The 18,967-nt window shown below is 50.3% G+C and overlaps 1 protein-coding gene across 3 annotated transcripts in view; it reads right to left on the bottom strand.

The window, feature by feature from the left end:
* ZW10 (zw10 kinetochore protein) overlaps positions 1-18,967 on the bottom strand; it is a 172,578-nt gene that overhangs the window by 109,367 nt on the left and 44,244 nt on the right. For all 3 annotated transcript variants that reach the window (XM_078682353.1, XM_078682352.1, XM_078682354.1), the window contains exons 3-4: positions 7,097-7,198; positions 1,963-2,040 (exon numbers count right to left, since the gene is read on the bottom strand). In XM_078682353.1, the coding sequence (XP_078538479.1) occupies positions 1,963-2,040; positions 7,097-7,198 (180 nt within the window). The remainder of the gene's footprint in view (positions 1-1,962; positions 2,041-7,096; positions 7,199-18,967) is intronic.

Here is an 18,967-nt window from a genome sequence, read left to right as displayed (position 1 = left end):
ACCACATTTTCCTCTGCCACCAGAGTACAACTGAGGGGCTGAGATGTGGGTAATAACAAAGCACTCAAAAAAGACAATGATTTGATCTGAAGCAAGCACATTGAGTAAATATGCTTCCTTATTCCACCATTTGTGAAGTGTTTTCCACCTGACAAGGGTCTGGGGAGAGAAGAAATTATATTTAGGAAATAAATGAGAAAGCTTAAGCTGTTCGTACTGAGGACAGAGGATTTGCGAGGCTACCGGGTTTTATGTGATGACCTCCTACAAACAGCTGCATCAGTCGGCTTTACTCATTTCAGGATACATAATCTAACAGGTAAAAAGAACGCTTTGCAACTTACTTTAAAGATATTAGACTTGCACTGCATCTTTCCTTACGTTCTGCCTCCAGGGTTCTCATGTCCCCATTAATTCCCTGAAAGCAGAGACTGAGGTCTGTAGATAAAAGCAGCCTCCACAGCCCTTTGTTAATTAGGCAAATACCACTGCAGTGAATGCATCCCAGTGTGCTACTGAAAACATGAGACTCACACTACACTTTCTGCTTATTTTATAACAAGGGCCATTCATATTGTGTGTAAAACTAATCAAATGTGTTCTATCCTTTTCTCGTGTTTTATGAGGCTCATAGTAACTGGCCAGAAAAGAGAAAACTTCCACACTCTGACGCTCCATCATAAACACGACAGCTGGCATGGGACTACAATAAAAACTGACTTTGCAAATTTCATCCTGAAGGAAGGTAAGAGATATTGTAGCAGTAGGCTTTCTGGAACTATAGATCATTTGAAGAGTGCTGCTTACTGTCCTGTATAGTCAAAAAGAAGTGCAATGCAAGCTGATCCCCCCCTAACTCCACATGCCACCATGTAAGAGAGGTATACAAGATACCAGTGTTGGGATTAGACACATGCCATATGCGAAGTGCTAGAGGAATGTTGCATGCAGACTTCCAACTTCAGGCCTCAAGGCCTAATAGGGCTGGGAAAACTTACCACGGGTTGGTATATAGGATTAAACGAATACAATTATGCTATTAAACATCTCGTTACAATTTAGGTAGGAAATATACCAAATATTTAGAGATAGATGGTGAAATATGATCAGGCTAGATGTAACCTTTGCCCTAACGTGTATATTACTTGCTGAGCTGTTCTTAATATTTACCAGTGTGTGTTTGGGTGTGTGCTGTATGTCTACTGATTTAGGGAATTGGAGCGTGTCTTTGTCATTTCACCTGCAAATAAGAGATCCCTGGTGCTATATTGGCTAATAAAAGTCTTCACTATACCAATATAACTTTTTGGAGAAGGGCGAGAGAAGAATTTCAATTTTCATTTCCTCCAAACATGTTGCAGTTTTCTTTCAGGGCTTAGGAAGTCTACTGTGTATGACCCAAATTATTTGAGGCCAAGACAACTACCTACTTACCTCCTTTTCAAGGACAGCAGAGATGACCCGAAATGTCATTAGAAAAACTGCATAAGTAGTGCAGACTATTTATATAGTGCACCCCGCAAAATGAGATGCCTTGTGCCTCTTTCTAATAACACTTTCACATAATTCATTGGCACTATTTTTATTAATATTATATTGCAAAGTGATTGAGTTTAATATGCTTTGATTCACACTGCACATCCATCCTCCGCCCCTGATGACATCCTGGGATGAGGCTTTGGCCCACTCTTCACCACTTAAGTGCATCCTAGTTGTTGCAGAAGGGGGATGGGGAAGAAAAAGAGAGATATCAACAGAAAGTGAAATGGTATTTTGCTGCTGCCTTAAAGACCCCTCAGACCAGAGATTACTTTTGCATTCTAAGGGTATCTCTGAGCAAGCAAGAGGTGGCAGGGACTGCCACCCAATTGAAATCCAAGATGTTTATCTTATTCTTCAAAGAATCATACATTAGTATGGGATTTAAAAAGCTTACATTTTTACTTCCAAGCAGAAACATACCTCTTCCAGATGTCGAGCAGCTGCAATGTAGTTTTTCCCCATAAATGCACAATTGTATTCCTCGATTGCACTATCAAACTGTAACACAGCCAAGAAGACAGGTTATTCATTGTCGAGCGACATGGAGATGCTGTCATTCTAAAGAATGTTAAAAGATACGTAAATTGCATTTTTCTTTAATACCTAATCAGTAAACATTATATAGTATAATAAATAGTAATCTATACTATAACAGTGCTCTTCAGCCACCTAGTTTGTCATGCTATTTATCCATGCTGGTAAAGAATAAATCCCGCTAGTTTTTTTGATTCATCCATGTAGGTCTTCAGGGCTAAGACCACAGCTGCCAAGGTTTCAGATTGCTATGTGTGACATTTTCATAATTTTAGGGTAATAATGAGTGACATTTCAACGACTATGAGTAACACTTTCTCAAGCTATAAAGACGGAGAAACATAAATATCAGAAATGATGCCCATTTGAGCAAAAAGAAACGCTACAAACATCTTAAAACTGCTGCAATGTACAAGAAATGTAAGGGCAACAGTTAGCTAACTTGAGAACTTGATAGCCAGCCCATTGCAGGCAGCAAGGAATTGGGCAAGCCTTAGGAGAGTGAGGCTGAGGCACACTTTGCAGTCACAGCCAGGCTGTAAAAATTTGAAAAGAAAGTAGCTCGGGGTCAACCCGATAAAAATCATTAGAGCCGCCCACCCCATTCTGGCGAGATGCCCACTACCTAGCCCCACTAGCGGCACCAGAGAGAACACGAGCAGCAGCCTGTCACAATCCTGTACAGTACAGGCTCTGCTGACATAGACATGTTCTGCGTGCTGAGTTCATCAGTTAAAGTTGCACCACAGACAGTGGCGCTCACCGGGCCCGACCGAAAACAAGTATAGCGCCACTAAAAATTGCGGCTGAAAACTGAGCAGACAGACTGCTGTGTGTTGCAGTTCTCAGCTGAGTGTATCACAGGGCAGGCAGATTTGTATTAGCATTAGACTAAGTCTTGTTATCTGTACAGAGTTTGAATGTCAGAAAAGATGTTAAAGTGATTCTTATGTCCTCCCTATGTCTACAGAGACTTAAATATTAAGAAGATTAAGGGAAGAAAACCTGACAGAGGACAACTTAATTGAGGGGAAGCATGGAAAGGGGCTGGGGAGTTAATATGTCAATAACACCCACACAGTGCCCACTCCAAAATAGAATGCACACCTCATTACATATGTATTACAAAATAAGAGCCAACTCTTGTGCAGTTTTGTGGTCAATGTTGGCCACAAATGTATTTATTATCATGAACCACCATAAAATCGGGTGTCATGAATCATTAGGTGCTGGACATCATAAATCACGTGCCCTAAATCAGTCAGGTGTCGTAAATCATTTGTGTCATGAACCATCATACCTTGGTGTCATTAATCATATGCATCACTGGTCATAAATCATTTGTCATGAATCATTTGTTGGTCATAAATCACTTGTTTGTCATAACTCATTGGATATCATGGACTCGTAAATCACCCTGACAGTTCGTTATTCCGCTATTTTGCAGGCGTATTTCCTTTTGCGCCAATTTTGGGGGCAAACATTGTTCTGTTGGTTTCTACGCCCCTTTGCGTGTGGGGGGTAGTCTCTCCCCAGAGTTAGGCCTCAACTCACTACCTTGCTAGTGTTTTTTTGTTCCCTGCTGTCTGGCGGAGATTGGGCTGCGAGCGATGTCTCTGTTAGCTACCCCATTTTGTGAGGCCTACTCACCCTGCCGCAAGGCATCCCAAAGTGAGCAGCCCTTCTTCTACAAACCGCCTTGTCCGTGTGCCTCCATCACCAACCAATGTACCCCTCGATCCGCCAGCACTGCGACACTGCTGCTGCGTAGGTGTGGGTCTCGAAAATCCTACGGCGCCGCTCCCCAGCTCCACGATGTAGTAGTGAGCTGCAGATTGGGGAGCAGCGCCTTATACCCCTCTCACTATTTCCCCGCAGAGACGGGCAGGTGTAGTGATTAGGGGGTTCGAAACATCACCTGGCCCCCTCCATGGGCCAGGTGACTAGGCGCCTCTCTGGTGTAAGTTTGCTGCACAGGAAGCGCCCCTTCTGCTTTGGGGAGCTTCCGGGCGGCAGGAACCAGATCCCTAAGGGCCTCTGGCGTCGTTATGGCGCCGGTCCTCGAGACCCCTGACGGAGAAGGCCTCTGCAATAACACCCGCACTGTGCTCACTCTAGATAAGCATGCAAATCTTCTTCAACATGTATTACAAAAAGACTGCCAACTCTCGTGTAGTTTGGCGGTAGTTGTTGGCCGCAGTTTTACTCATTATCATGAATCATCATAAAATCGGGTGTCATAAATCATTAGATGCTACACATCATAAATCACAGGCCATAAATCATTCGGGTGTTGTAAATCACTTGTGTCATTTTGGTGACATTAATCATCTGCATTACTGTCATAAATCGCTTGTCATAAATCATTTGTTGGTCATAAGTCACTTGTTTGTCAGAACTCCTGTAAATCACCCTGACAGTTCGTTATTCCGCTGTTTTGCAGGCGTATCTCCTTTCTCGCCATTTTTGGGGTCAAATATTGTTCTGTTGGTTTCCATGCACCTTTGCGTGTGGGGGGGTAGTCTCACCCAGGTGTTAGGCCCCAACTTGCTACCTTGCTAGTCTCTTTATGTGCCCTGCCGCCTGACGGGATCTGGGCTGTGAGGGCCGTCTCCATTTGCTACCCCCTTTTGTCAGGCCAAGGCACCCCAAAGTGAGCAGCCCTCCTTCTACACAATGCCTTGTCGGTGTGCCTCCATAACCAACCAATGTACCCCTCTTACCCGCCAAGGAGGCTCACGTCTTCCTGCGGCTCCCCCCTGTGCTGTCAGTTTGCTTACTTCTTCATCTCTTGTGCAGCCTGCTAGAACTATCGCACCATACAGGTTGTCGCAAAACACACACATCCCTTCCTGACAGGTGAACTCTGTCCTGCCCATAGAGTTCTGAGCGGCCTGGGTTGATGAGGCCATGCCCAACGCTCTCTAGGCCATTGGTCTTGCAAAATTTGCTTACAGCAGTACTCAGTTTCCTTTTTGAGTTCTCAACTGCCTTATGGGGCTCTGTCCCTCGCCACACCAGCCTGATCAGCTCAGACCATATGACGGTGGTGCTCCTGTTAGGTCCGCCTGGATGGCGAGGAGTAGCTCTTTTCCTCCAAGCCAGGCGAAGTTGTTCCCACCCAGGTGAATTATCAATATGTCTGGGTGCCAGGCTGTATCTGTCTTTAGCTCCTCGAGCACCGCTGGAAGTTGGTCCCATTTGATTCCGGGCGACCCCACCAGCTTACGCATGTGTTGACCAGCCCGCCTCTCTGCTTGTGGCCTTCCCGCTGCCAATACAAAGTCATCTGGGAAACAAATGAGTGATCCACCACCCATACAAGCCGGGGGTGCTGTCCTGCTGGGGCAATAATCACAATGCCAGGCGACCATGCACTGCAGTGGTCGTGCCCCCGCGTGCTCCCTCCCCGTGTTTTTGTGTTGCTGGGTTTGTCTACATCAGCTGGGGTCTCATATAGCTCCTGTATGCCTTGGACCGTCACCTGCTGATGGCCTTGATCCCTGCCTCAGGCATCCCGTGCTGGGCTGCTGTGGTTGCCGCCCGCTCCCCAGCTCCACAATGTTGTAGTGAGCTGTAGTGTGGGGAGTGGTGCCTTATATCCCCCACAATGATGTTCCCGCTGAGATGAGCAGGTGTAGAAACATCACCTGGCTCCCCATTGGGCCAGGTGACTAGGCCCCTCTCTGCCGCAAGTTTACCACGCAGGAAGCTCCCCTTCTGCTTCGGGGCACTTCCAGGCGACTGGAACTAGACCTCTACGGGGCTGTGGCATCCGTTATAGCCCTGGCCCTCGAGGCCCTCGAGGCCCCCTTCGGGGGCGGCCTCTGCAAGAATGGAGAGTGGGACGAGGCAGGAAGAAATAAAAAAAAAACAGTAGACAAAGAGGTTCGTAGTTTCCACTCAAAGGAGAAAGTCAAAGCAGAGGCACAGGTTAAAGGAAATTGAGGGGCAAATTTGGAGACAAGGGGAAGTAATGTAATGTATCCAATATTTATAAAGCACTCTATCACCCCACGGGTATCCTGGCGCTTAAAGGTAGGAGTTCCAATACAAAGGCAGAGTTAGCCTACTGCAGGTGATGTAACACTACACCCTGGGAAAAGGATGGGTTTTAAGTTTTTTCTAAACTGTACGAACTCCTCTCATTCTCCGAATTAAGCGGAAGTCAAGAAAAGGGAGAGGGGGTCCACTTACCCAAAGGTGTGATTTACAATGTTAATTAGAGCTGGAAAGTTTGCTGTCCGATACAAAAAAGTTGGCTGAAAGGAATTCCATCAATCAAATCTAGCTAAAGAGTTAGAACTTTGCTTTGTTATTTGGTGTACATCTGTTCAGTAGTTTTTGAGAAGTTTGCGTTTAGAAACGTGCTCGGTTAGGCATGAAGGGGTAAACCCTAGTAAAAAGCTGAAGAAATCTCAACTGTTGCTGTCCACATATGCTCTGACTGGTATTCAAAATGGGTGGGGAAACGTCCTGGCCACAACACTGAGAATATGTTGTAGCAACCATTACAGGACCCGAAAAATGAAGGCCACATAACGGGAAGGATGGGCGCTTGAAATGTCATCAATTATGTTATTTAACATGTCACAAGGAATGTATGCAATGTATGCAATAAGTGGGTTCATAAGCAGTGCTTGACGGGTGCAAGTTATTTTTTGTTAACTAAATCATATGGAGAATTTCAGTATTCTTTCGGTTTTAAAACGTTAGATCTTATTTATTTCAAAACCTAACTAGAGCCTCAATTAACAATTGCGCTTTTCAAAGAACATACAAAAACAAATGTTTTCTAGGATTGTGCCTCGAATATGTGGTGTTGATTATGCGGAGTTAATTCCACTGTACACTGCAGTATTTGTTTATGTTACTGTATATTTCAATTACCATTACACAGGCTAATGGCACTTTAACAAAGGACAGGAGAATGAATGTGAAGAAAGCGATTTCTAGAAATTCAGACAGGCATAACTAAAAAGCCAAGACCCATAAATATATTTTAACTTAGTTTGCTCACCTTTTGGAGCTGCTTGAGCACACTGAGAATGACTGTATTTTTCTCCAGCTGTTCCTTCAAATCTGCATACTCTGTAATGGCCACGTGAAGATCCCGGCTGACCTAGAACCAAAGCACACAACACAGTGTTGTGATGTTGCAAGCGAGTTGAAGAAGTGATGTTGTGTACACATTTTCAGACCGAAATCCAGGCGTGGTTTGAAATAGATCTACAAAAATATGATATTCCCATAGTCTGGTGGAGTTGACATACAGCCAGGTAAATATGGAAGTTAAATAAGGGCAGGCAGATACCACTAACATTGGTGTAAAGGGAAGGTTAGACGCGCTCCTTTTAACCACCACTTTCTATGACTTTGCGAAGAATGGATGCACATAATGATAACCAGTGAAAGTAATTAGTTCACGGCCACTGCACCAGCAATGTTGCAGGAGTATTGCTATAGGTTGATTTTTGGGGGGGGATTGTCCTTTGCTGTGGGGTGTTCTCTGGGTTTATTTACCTTGTCTATGTATCTCAGCATTCTAAAGAAGTGCTGGGTGGCAAGTTAACACCATACAAATAAGGCTGCTAAATGTATACGAGCAGGAATCCTAATATGTACCAAAATCTTACAGCCTGCGTCCACGTATTTAGTCCACAATGATTTTGGTACCAAACACGGTGCACTGTATCCCTTTATATTGTGTCATCTTATCTTTCTTTTACACAATTGTTAACAATATTTCTTAATATATACTATTTATCAACGATTTAAGGGAATTGTCCAACAATATACTTTGCTTTATGCAATTCTTGAATTATAATCGGATGGCCTACCCAAAGAAAGAGCACATCCCCTGAAGAAAGAGAACAGGGCGCGCTCATGTGAAATTAATCATCTGCATCACAAATCTTATTTTACATCAAAGGTGAATGGCCCAAGAGTGACTAAATAGAATTTCCTTAACTAAATAAAATTAGGTTACAATAATAGAACATCTTAAACTTGCCACTGTGAATACTCAGTCGAAAACTCTTCAAGAGATATCTTGCTTCTCCCAGTGAAATCAGTCTTAATCCAAAAATCCATCAGGCCAACCTGCATAAGTGTGAACTTCTGCAAACACGCTCAATCTACTTATAAATTCTTATACGGTTCCCATGTCAGTTATTTCAAAAGGGTACCCAACAGACAGACTTTGCAGGAATAAATAGTTTGATGGAACATGGTCAGATGGGAAGGCCCCCTACATGATTGCCAATCTGTTTTTGACCTTTTCCGATGTTCACTTACATGACAAACATGGATGTACATTAAGGACCCTTTTTTAGTCAGTGACTTTCATACCAAGAGCAGCACTTGGTGATCTGAAAGGATATACCAAGTGTACCCTCTTTGGCGAATGTGATTACCGTCAGCTCGCTGGACTACTTGAACCCTGCAGCAATGACACCATTTAATCAGCAACAGGACGACAGGTCTTTTTCCTGAACCTGTTGACGAGCAGACTCGCTAGTCTCGCCATGGTAAAGTTCTGTCTAGCCTCATTATCTGGATCCTTTGCTACATTCAACATATATGTAGCATGCACATTTAATATCGGTGTAGGTGGTGTGAGCCATTAATGTATGGGTTTGTGTAACATTGCCACAACAGAATCGATCTTGGATTTTCAATACGGACATGTGGTACAAAATGGAGGTGAAGACAACGTACCAGAAAAGCCTAGTGTATTCCTTACATTCCAGTTGCCTTGATGCGGGAGGGACAGAGACAGTTTGCTCTTTGGAAATGAATGTATAGACTCTAATTTTGTCCTGCTTTTTTGTCCTTTTAGAACAATAACGCATTAGGGGACAGCAGAGAGAGAGAGAGAGTGATCTCTGTAAAAGCCCAAGATAGCCCAGTGCTAGGGCTTCCTCTTGTTAGGTTTTGCTTGCACAGCGCTTGCACTATTGTTTTTAATATAAACTTAAAAGGGACTTGCATCCCGCCTCCTCTCTTTCCTGGCTTCTCATTGGTTCCTGTGCGTGTCACTTACCTTTCCTCCATTTCTACTGGCTGTAGCATATTTTCCTGCATCTACCAATGCTTGTTCCTTCTTTTACTAGTTTCCCACAGCCGACATACTGTTACCATCCACTTTGGTGGAACTATATTTTCATAAAGTTTTACCTTTTACTATTGTAGCATATTCATATAACAATTCATTACCCAGCGAGATTAAGTGATTTGCATAGAATCACACGCTATTGTGAGGTGCCGCCTAGATTCGAGCCGGGATCCCTCAAGTCAGCAGCTCTGGCTACCGCATCGCATCCTCTCCCCTCACGTGTTATACATCAGCGCCACATCCTCTCCACTCCCGTGTTGTTGGACCTGGCCTCGTGGCGTGGTTCCCCCCCGTTCCTCAGCACTCCGTTAGCATAGCCTTGCACCCCGAAACCCCTGGTCGTCCCGTCCCCAGTCCGCCCCGCTCCCTGAACGACCCTGCCAACGGACGACCACCCCCGCATTCTGCCATCCCCCTTCCCGGCACCGGGTGCCCAGAACCTGCATCACCCCACAGGGCCCCCGGCCGCCATTGCCCTTCCCGAGGTCCCTGACTCCCTAGGCCTTGCCTGACCCCGGCCCCAGCGAAACTTAGGCTTCAGACGTGCCATGCCTGGCTGGGGGGGGGAGAGGGCTCCCTGAGTGAGATAAGACTAAGGAGTTTCGATTGCACCCCCGGCCTCCCCAGGGAGACTGGTTTCTCTCACACCTCTGGCCTTCCCCTGTGGGCTGGTTTCGATCGCACCTCTGGCCTCCCCGAGAGCTGGCTCCAGACCTTGCTGGGCGTCTGGGAATCCCTGGACGCACCTGAAAAGGATGAAAGGGCCAGCCGACGGAACACTCCGACAACCAGCCCCGAGGCATGAGATCTCCGCCTACGAGGGTCCGGACATCAAGGGCCACTGGACTATATCAAGGCCCGCCCAAGAACTAGCGGGCAGTTGTATCCTGGACAAGAGAGCCCTGCTGATCTGATCGCGGCTCATCCTCGTGAAGAAGGAACTGGAACCTCGGAGCCCTGCTGACGCTGTCGCAGCTCATCCTTGACTCTAAGAAACACTCGTCGAACATCCCGAGCCCTGCTGACCTCGTCGCGGCTCATCCTTGATCGATAAGGACATTCGATAAACACCCCGAGCCCTGCTGTCGCGGCTCCTCAAGAACTGAGACACTCTGTTCACTCCGGATCTAGCCCTGCTGACCTCGACGCGGCTCGAGGAGAACCCTGGCCCGGCTGGACCATCGACGCTACCCACACGACCTTGCCCGAGGAGCAGTGAGTAGGACAGCCAGTACGACCTCCACCTTCCGTATCCCCCGGCTCGAGGATTGAGAGCTGTGCGCAGGGTACGCTTCATACTGGCCTACACGGAGACTGTCCCGCTTCCCTATTCCTTACCACTGAGACTTTACGATCCCTCGATCGCTTGTAAATACGTGTGCCCTGTGCCTAAATCTTTACTGTTGATAAAGAACTTGCTTATTGAGATACACGGTGTAGTGTCCGTTCATAAGTGTGCTGTGCGTTCAGTCTGTATGATCCTAGACTCGGCTATATTCTGAGGAGGGGTGGGTCACTAAGCGGTCCGGAGAGCAAATTCTGACCTTCGGGGGACACCTTTCTAACATTGGTGGCAAGCGACGGGATAAGAGTCTACGCCTAGAGATCGTACAGCTAACGATTAACACACTACCTGAACGAAGAACGAAAGAGCCATAATGAGTACCACCGGAACTATCGAGAAGACCACCTTCCAAAAGGAACTTTTGGAAGATTATACCCACAAAGAACTGAAACAATTCTGCAAAGAGCTGCACATCGCTACCACGGGGCTGAGCACCAAGGAAGATTTCCAGAAAGCCCTGACAGCCTGGGTAGACTCCAGGGCCCCCCTCCCCCCACCAGAAGGAGACGGCGGAGAAGACGGGCCGCAGACCGAAACCAGCGCTCAGGATGGTGAAAGAACCAACTCCCTGGCACGGAGTCCCAGCATGGAAAGGGGTCTGTCACCAGAGGAGATGACAGACCGGGAGCGAATCCGAATCCACGAGCTAGAGCTAGCGCGCCTCAAAATAGAAGGAGAGCTCAAGCTGGCCGAGAAGAAGTTGGCCGTCGAACAATTACGGGTGCAAGGGGAAATAGAAGAAAAGAAGCTCCAGAGGGAGCATGAAGGAAAGAAACTCCAGCTCGAGCACGAGCGCAGCTTAAAAGAACTTGAACTAAAAGCAAGAAGTGAAGAGAACAGACCCCCGGAGAACCGAGAAACCCCTTCCCCGGTAGAGGCCAAGGTACACATCCCCAAGGATGTGGTGAGGGAATACTACAAGGAGGACAACATCCAGCAGTGGTTCAAAGCGTACGAGGTCGCCATGACCTCCCACCGGGTACCCGAGAAAGATTGGGGCGCCGGATTGTGGGGGCGCTTCCTCAGCGAAGGGAGACACACCATGCTGGACCTGCCCTCCTCCGTCATGAATTCTTACACCCATCTGAAGGACGCTCTGCTATCCCGATATGGGCTCACTCCGGAGATGTATCGGCAGCGGTTCCGAGACTGCAAAAAGTTCCCCGGCACCACCTGGGTCGAATATGTGAATTTCTACAGCTGGGCCCTGGAAGGGTGGATCAAGGGCAGCAAGGTGACCACCTTTGAAGGAATAATCGACCTCATTGCCTATGAACACCTCTCCACAAAGGCAGCACCTTCTGGACAGCAAATTGGCCGACCCCCGGAAGCTTGCTGTCGAGGCGGATCGTTGGGTGGCCACCCGAGTCCCTCGGGGGCCCGTGGGAGAATATGGCTGAGCCGAACAAGGATCCTTCCGTCAGAGAGGGGGGGGGGGGTCAAGGGAGGCAGCGGGGGTCCCAGCCCGCGCCCCAGCATAGTCCCCCCCCCCCCTGAAACAAGTCCGGGAATCTCCCTCCTGTGACTAGGACAGGGCCCTCCTCAGGTAGACATGGACCCCGAATAAGTACAGCCTGCTACAGAAGTAAGCAACCAGGGCATTATGCCAGTGACCCCCATTGCCCCATGAACCAGAAACCCGCTGCTGCGAATGCCCCCGCGCGCCAGATAGCCACAGTAGCCCTAGGAGAGGAAGAGATAGGGACCCAGAGGGTTGGGAGCCAGCAGCCATGTCACTAGTCTCCCTTGGGGATAGGGAAATGGTCCCGGGAGCCCCCCTGCCCGACAACACTGAGAAATACCGACAGCAGGTGACCATCAACGGGCACCGCATAGGGGCCCTCCGAGACACAGGAGCCAGCATCACCGCAGTGCGCTGCCACCTGGTCACCGAGGACCAAATTATCCCCCACGCCACCTGCAGGGTGATCTCAGCCAACAATTCCATCCGCACCTGCCGAATAGCTCAGGTCCCTTTTTAGAGGGGGGGGGCATAGTCTCCGGTGACTTGCGGGTGGCAGTCCGCACCGACATGCCCGTGGACTGCCTCCAGGGCAACGATCGGGAGAGCTCTCCCTGGAAGCAAGTGGGGTGTAGGACTCACCTTGAGATGGTGGGCCTGCCCGAATGGGCCTGCGTAAGCACACGAGCCATGACCGCCCGAATGTCCACCCCTGGTGGAATGGAAACAGGGACCCCTAGCCCCATCTCAGACGACCCAGAGAGCAGCGAGCGACCCGAGGTCCTCGAACTACCCCCCCGGCAATGAAATTGACCCCGACGCAGGTCCCCTAGGCCCTCCATTCGAGCAGACCCCAGACTTGGATGACCTCCCTGAGTTAGCCCAGTGGCGCCAGGAAGTGGGACCTTCCCGAGAGGAATTCTGCCTGGAACAGACCTCCTGCCCTTCTCTAGTCGGGCCACAGCAGCAGGCCGTCGCTCAGGCTGCCGGTGACCAGTCTGGCTCCCACTTGGTCTATTGGGAAAACGGCCTCTTATATAGTGAGCATAAGTCCGCCGAACTAGGGTCAGCCCAGATGCTGGTGGTACCCCTACGTTTCCGCGGCTTCCTCCTGAACCTGGCCCATGATGTGCCCCTGGGACAAGACAAAACTTATCAACGTCTCGTCACTCATTTCTATTGGCCCTATATGCGCGCCGATGTGGCGACCCACTGCAAGTCCTGCCCCACGTGCCAGGCCAGCGGGAAGAGCGGAGGAAAGCGCAAGGATCCCCTCCATCCCTTCCCCGTTGTCAGTACCCCCTTTGAGCGGGTGGGAATCGACATCGTGGGGCCTCTAGACCCCGGACCTCCTTAGGCCACCAGTTCATCCTCGTCCTGGTGGATCATGCCACCAGGTACCCCAAAGCCATTCCCCTTCGAACGGTGACGGCCCCCGTAGTGGGGCGAGCCCTCATGGGGATCTTCTCCCGGGTGGGATTCCCACGATAAGTGGTGAGCGACCGAGGAACGAACTTCATCTCCAAGTACATGAAGTCTCTGTGGCAACAGTGTGGGGTGACGTACAAGTTCACCACCCCATACCACCCCCAAGGTAACGGCCTGGTTGAGAGATTCAACCGGACCCTCAAGGGAATGATCATGGGCCTCGAGGAGCCTCTGTGGCGCAAGTAGGACCTCCTCCTACCCTGCCTCCTGTTCGCCTACCGGGAGGTCCCCCAGAAATCCCTGGGGTTCAGCCCATTCGAGCTGCTCTACGGGCACCCCGTCTGGGGACCCCTCAGCCTGGTCAAGGAAGGTTGGGAAGCGGCACCCCAGGTTCCACCCCCAGATGTGTTACATTCTGACCCTCCGGAACCAGACTCTGAAGTTCCGAGAGCTTGCCGAGGCAAACCTCGAGGCGAGCCAAGAGGAAATGAAACGTTGGTATGACCAGAATGCCACTCTGGTCGAGTTTCAGCCCGGCCAGCAGGTTTGGGTGATGGCCCCGGTGGAACCTTGTGCCCTTCAGGACAAGTGGACCGGACCCTTCAAGGTGGTGGAACGCAAGAGCCAAGTGACCTATCTCGTAGATGTGCAGTCCCCCAGGAACCCCTTGCGGGTCCTCCAAGTGAATCACCTCAAGCCCCACTTTGTGCGGTCCGAGTTGAGTTTGCTCCTCGCTACCGATGACGGAGCGGAAGAGGACACGGAGCCTCTGCCCGATCTCCTGTGTGCGAAGGAAAAATATGGCTCCGTAGAGGGAGCGAGTCTCTGCTCCTCCCTCACCCCCGAGCAATGCGAGGACTGTCGCCAGTTACTGGGACAGTTCTCTGACCTTTTCTCTCTCGTCCCCGGCGTCACCAGTTGGTGCGTCCACGATGTGGATACCGGGTGCAGTCCCCCGGTACGGCACAGAGCCTACCGAGTCCCTGACCGAGTCCGTGCCTGCATCAAGGCCGAAGTCTGCAAGATGCTAGCCCTGGGAGTGGTCGAGGCCTCTGACAGTCCATGGGCCATCCCCGTGGTACTGGTTCCGAAGGCGGCCGCCCCCGGCGCTGTCCCCGAGCTGAGGTTCTGTGTGGACTACCGTTGGCTCAACGCGGTCACCAGAACAGACGCACATCCCATTCCCTGAGCAGACGAGCTCATTGACCGCCTAGGGTCTGCTCGCTATCTCAGCACCTTCGACTTGACCTGCGGCTACTGGCAGATCGGCCTCACAGAAGGGGCTAGAGAGAGATCCGCTTTTTCCACCCCAGATGGCCACTACCACTTCCGGTGATGCCCTTTGGAATGAAAATGCCCCCGCCACCTTCCAGAGGCTGGTTAACCAGGTACTGGCTGGGTTGGAGGGATTCAGCGCCGCCTATCTGGACGATATCGCGGTATTCAGCTCCCATTGGACCGAGCACCTCCAACACCTCTGGGAGGTGCTGATGGCCCTACGCCAAGCAGGTCTCACCATTAAAGCAAGTAAATGCCAAATCGGACAAGGGTCCGTGGTCTATCTGGGGCACCAGGTCGGAAGCGGCCTGGTAGCCCCCCTACAACCCAAGATCGATGCGATCGTTGCCTGGGAGGCCCCCACGACCCAGACGGAGGTACGAGCTTTCCTGGGGCTCACAGGGTACTACCGAAGATTCATAAAGGGGTACGCAGCATCGTAGTATCCCTTAAGGAATTGACCTCCAAAAATCAGCCGAAGAGAGTTAGCTGGACCCCCGCCTGCCAGAAGGCGTTTGAAGCATTGAAAGTCGCCATGTGCACGGCCCCCGTACTACAGGCCCCCGATTACTCCCGAGAGTTTGTGGTCTAAACGGACGCGTCCGAGCACGGCATCGGAGCAGTCCTGTCCCAACTGAATGAAAAAGGCCTAGACCAGCCAGTGGCATTCATTAGCCGGAAGTTACTCCCTCGAGAACAAAGGTGGAGCACCATCGAGCGGGAGGCCTTCGCGGTGGTTTGGGCCCTGAAGAAGCTGAGGCCCTACCTGTTCGGTACTCACTTCCGGGTCCAAACCAACCACCGGCCCCTCTGGTGGCTAATGCAAATGAGAGGGGAGAACCCCAAACTGTTACGCTGGTCCATCTCCCTCCAGGGGATGGACTTTACTGTCGAGCACCGGCTTGGTGCTGACCACGCCAACGCGGACGGCCTGTCCCGGTTCTTCCGCTTCAGTGAAGAGAACCCCCAAGGGGAGGGGTAGTTCTCTCCGCCTTTCAGCTGGGGGGGACGCGTGTTAAACCTGGCCTCGTGGCGTGGTTCCCCCCGTTCCTCAGCACCCCGTTAGCATAGCCTTGCACCCCGAAACCCCTGGTCGTCCCGTCCCCAGTCATCCCAGCTCCCTGCACGACCCTGCCAACGGACGACCACCCCCACATTCTGCCTTCCCCCTTCCCGGCACCGGGCGCCCAGAACCTGCATCAACCCTGCAGGGCCCCCGGCCGCCATTGCCCTTCCCGAGGTCCCTGCCTCCCTAGGCCTCGCCTGACCCCGGCCCCAGCGAAACTTAGGCTTCAGACGCGCCATGCCCGGCTGGGGGGTAGAGGGCTCCCTGAGTGAGATAAGACTAAGGAGTTTCGATTGCACCCCCGGCCTCCCCGGGGAGACTGGTTTCTCTCACACCTCTGGCCTTCCCCTGTGGGCTGGTTTCGATCGCACCTCTGACCTCCCAGAGAGCTGGCTCCAGACCCTGCTGGGCGTCTGGGAATCCCTGGACGCATCTGAAAAGGATCAAAGGGCCAGCCGACGGAACACTCCGACAACCAGCCCCGAGGCATGAGATCTCCGCCTACGAGGGTCCGGACATCAAAGGGCCACTGGACTATATCAAGGCCCGCCCAAGAACTAGAGGACAGTTGTATCCTGGACAAGAGAGCCCTGCTGATCTGATCGCGGCTCATCCTCGTGAAGAAGGAACTGGAACCTCGGAGCCCTGCTGACGCTGTCGCGGCTCATCCTTGACTCGAAGAAACACTCGTCGAACATCCCGAGCCCTGCTGACACTGTCGCGGCTCATCCTCGTGGAGGAAGAACTGGAACCTCGGAGCCCTGCTGACCTCGTCGCGGCTCATCCTTGATCGATAAGGACGTTCACTGAACACCCCGAGCCCTGCTGACGCTGTCGCGGCTCCTCAAGAACTGACAGACACTCTGTTCACTCCGGATTGAGCCCTGCTGACCTCGTCGCGGCTTGAGGAGAACCCTGGTCCGGCTGGACCATCGACGCTACCCACACGACCTGGCCCGAGGAGCAGTGAGTAGGACAGCCAGTACGACCTCCACCTTCCGTATCCCCCGGCTCGAGGATTGAGAGCTGTGCGCAGGGTACGCTTCGTACTGGCCTACACTGAGACTGTCCCGCTTCCCTATTCCTTACCACTGAGACTTTACGATCCCTCGATCGCTTGTAAATACGTGTGCCCTGTGCCTGAATCTTTACTGTTGATAAAGAACTTGCTTATTGAGATCCACGGTGTGGTGTCCGTTCATAAGTGTGGTGTGCGTTCAGTGTGTACGATCCTAGACTCGGCTGTATCCTGAGGAGGGGTGGGTCACTGAGCGGTCCGGAGAGCAAATCCTGACCTTCGGGGGACGCCTTTCTAACACGTGTTATCTGTCAGGGAGGTCTTTCCTTCTTCCGGACGACGACTGATGAAAACAGCACTTTATAGACGAATCCGATGCATTACATATGCTTGTTTTATGGTGTCACTCACAAAATGATTGATATGCTCAAGGTGTGTTACTGTTTTGGATGTCAGGAAGGAGATGTCTCGTAGCACTCCCCTTCCTGCCTATCATCGTCTTACAATAACGGGAGTCTAGCTCGAGCAAGAACAGACACACAAAGCGGCCAGTCTGTTATAATGCTGTTGCAAATGCCTAATGAAAACAAACACAATCCCTTTATGGAAAATTAGTATAGTAAAAAGACTAAGTATGAGGTCTGTGTTCTTGGACTTCTTGACGATCAGTAAAGGAAAAATCCCACAGGCAGGTAGAGGGTTCTCAGGGGACCATAACTTGTGCCCCCGATAGCCAAGTCCCAAGCCCAGTGACGAGACATCACTTAGAAGGTCTGTGACCAGTGTCTGGAGAAACAGATGTAGTTAATGTCATTGGTCACTTACTGTTTTTTAATATCTGTTTTTGAATATTAGAAATAAAATAAAAAAGCATTTGATTTTTTAATTTGTTTTAATAATTAGATTAATTAATAGGAGTAAGGGTAGTGGATAAGTTCAGGCCAGGGTGAGGTTTCAGGTAAAGGTTGGGGTCAGAGTAATAGTTGGGAATTGGAGCTAATTTCGAAGTTAAGGTGAGGGTTAAACTTGGTTCTAGGGGCATGTAGGGCACATTTTGACTTTAACATTACATTTGTGTATTTTTTATTTGAAATAGTGTAAATAATATTTTTATCAAAACCTTTCCACAGCTGCATTGTTAACATTACGTTTCTATATTTTACATACAGCCAATTCCAGCAGCTATCTTAGGAGCTAATATATAGTTTAAGCAGATAGCATTCCGTCCGTCAGGTTGGCAGAGAACATGGTGTCTGCCAAGTTGAGAGATCACCAGTGCCCTAGCAGTGATCTCTGTAACTTGAAGGAAACTACCGTCATGGCGATTCTTGTCAAGGTACACAAAGTTTGGTGCGTGGCTGCCATCAATTTTGACACCTGGCCACCAATCTTTAATAAACTTTTATTTTTGAAAACAAACTCCCACACAGGTAAAAACAAAAAGCAGACAACGACTTTCATCCACTGAGCCAAAGGAGGCTCTAACAAAAGAAAGATGGCGGTCAGGGCATGCGTTTGCGATGGAGTACACTGCCCGCCAAAGTATAAATCAGACATTAGTCTGGATTGCATGGTGTAAAAGGGGTGCTTATTACACAACCCATTTTTAAGTTGTTGCAAAGCCTTTGTTAATTTGGAGATCTGGTAGAACGCTTGCCTAAAAAGCAGAGGTGGGACAAAGCATCAGCTGAGTGGTTCACCATCCACACTTCCCTAAGCACTGGTTGGGTGATTTGGCATCCTAGGATTGACCCGGGGTGCATGGCATCTAAACCTTTCCACCCACTGGGGGTGGCTTCGCCGCGGTGCAAGATGGCTGCAGTCTAAGCGAACTCTGCTGGCTGAGCTAATTATCTGTCACAATTAAGCTGAAACAGAGGCCATCAATCCCAGACACTGATTCACGACGCCCTGTGAACACCGGCGACATCGGCTAAACGGCACTAATCCCGCTACCCACCATTATCCAGCGCGACTGCAAGCTGTGCACGGCCGGGAGTGGGCTGAGTCCTGTGCAAGCGGGGCGTGCTCAGAGAACAAACACCATGCCAGAGACGCTGTGACAATGGGGGCTTGACTGCATCGCACGCGTGGATCAGACTCTACCTGCCTCCCTCATGTGGCTACATCAGACTGCCCTGACATCGGGCCGAGGGACAGAGACCCGTGGTGCCGCT

The sequence above is a fragment of the Lissotriton helveticus genome, chromosome 3_1 (assembly GCF_964261635.1).
Source record: "Lissotriton helveticus chromosome 3_1, aLisHel1.1, whole genome shotgun sequence".
Taxonomy (NCBI): Eukaryota; Metazoa; Chordata; class Amphibia; order Caudata; family Salamandridae; genus Lissotriton; species Lissotriton helveticus.
Note: the sequence above shows the minus strand (reverse complement) of the source record. Positions and strands in the feature narration are given on the sequence as shown.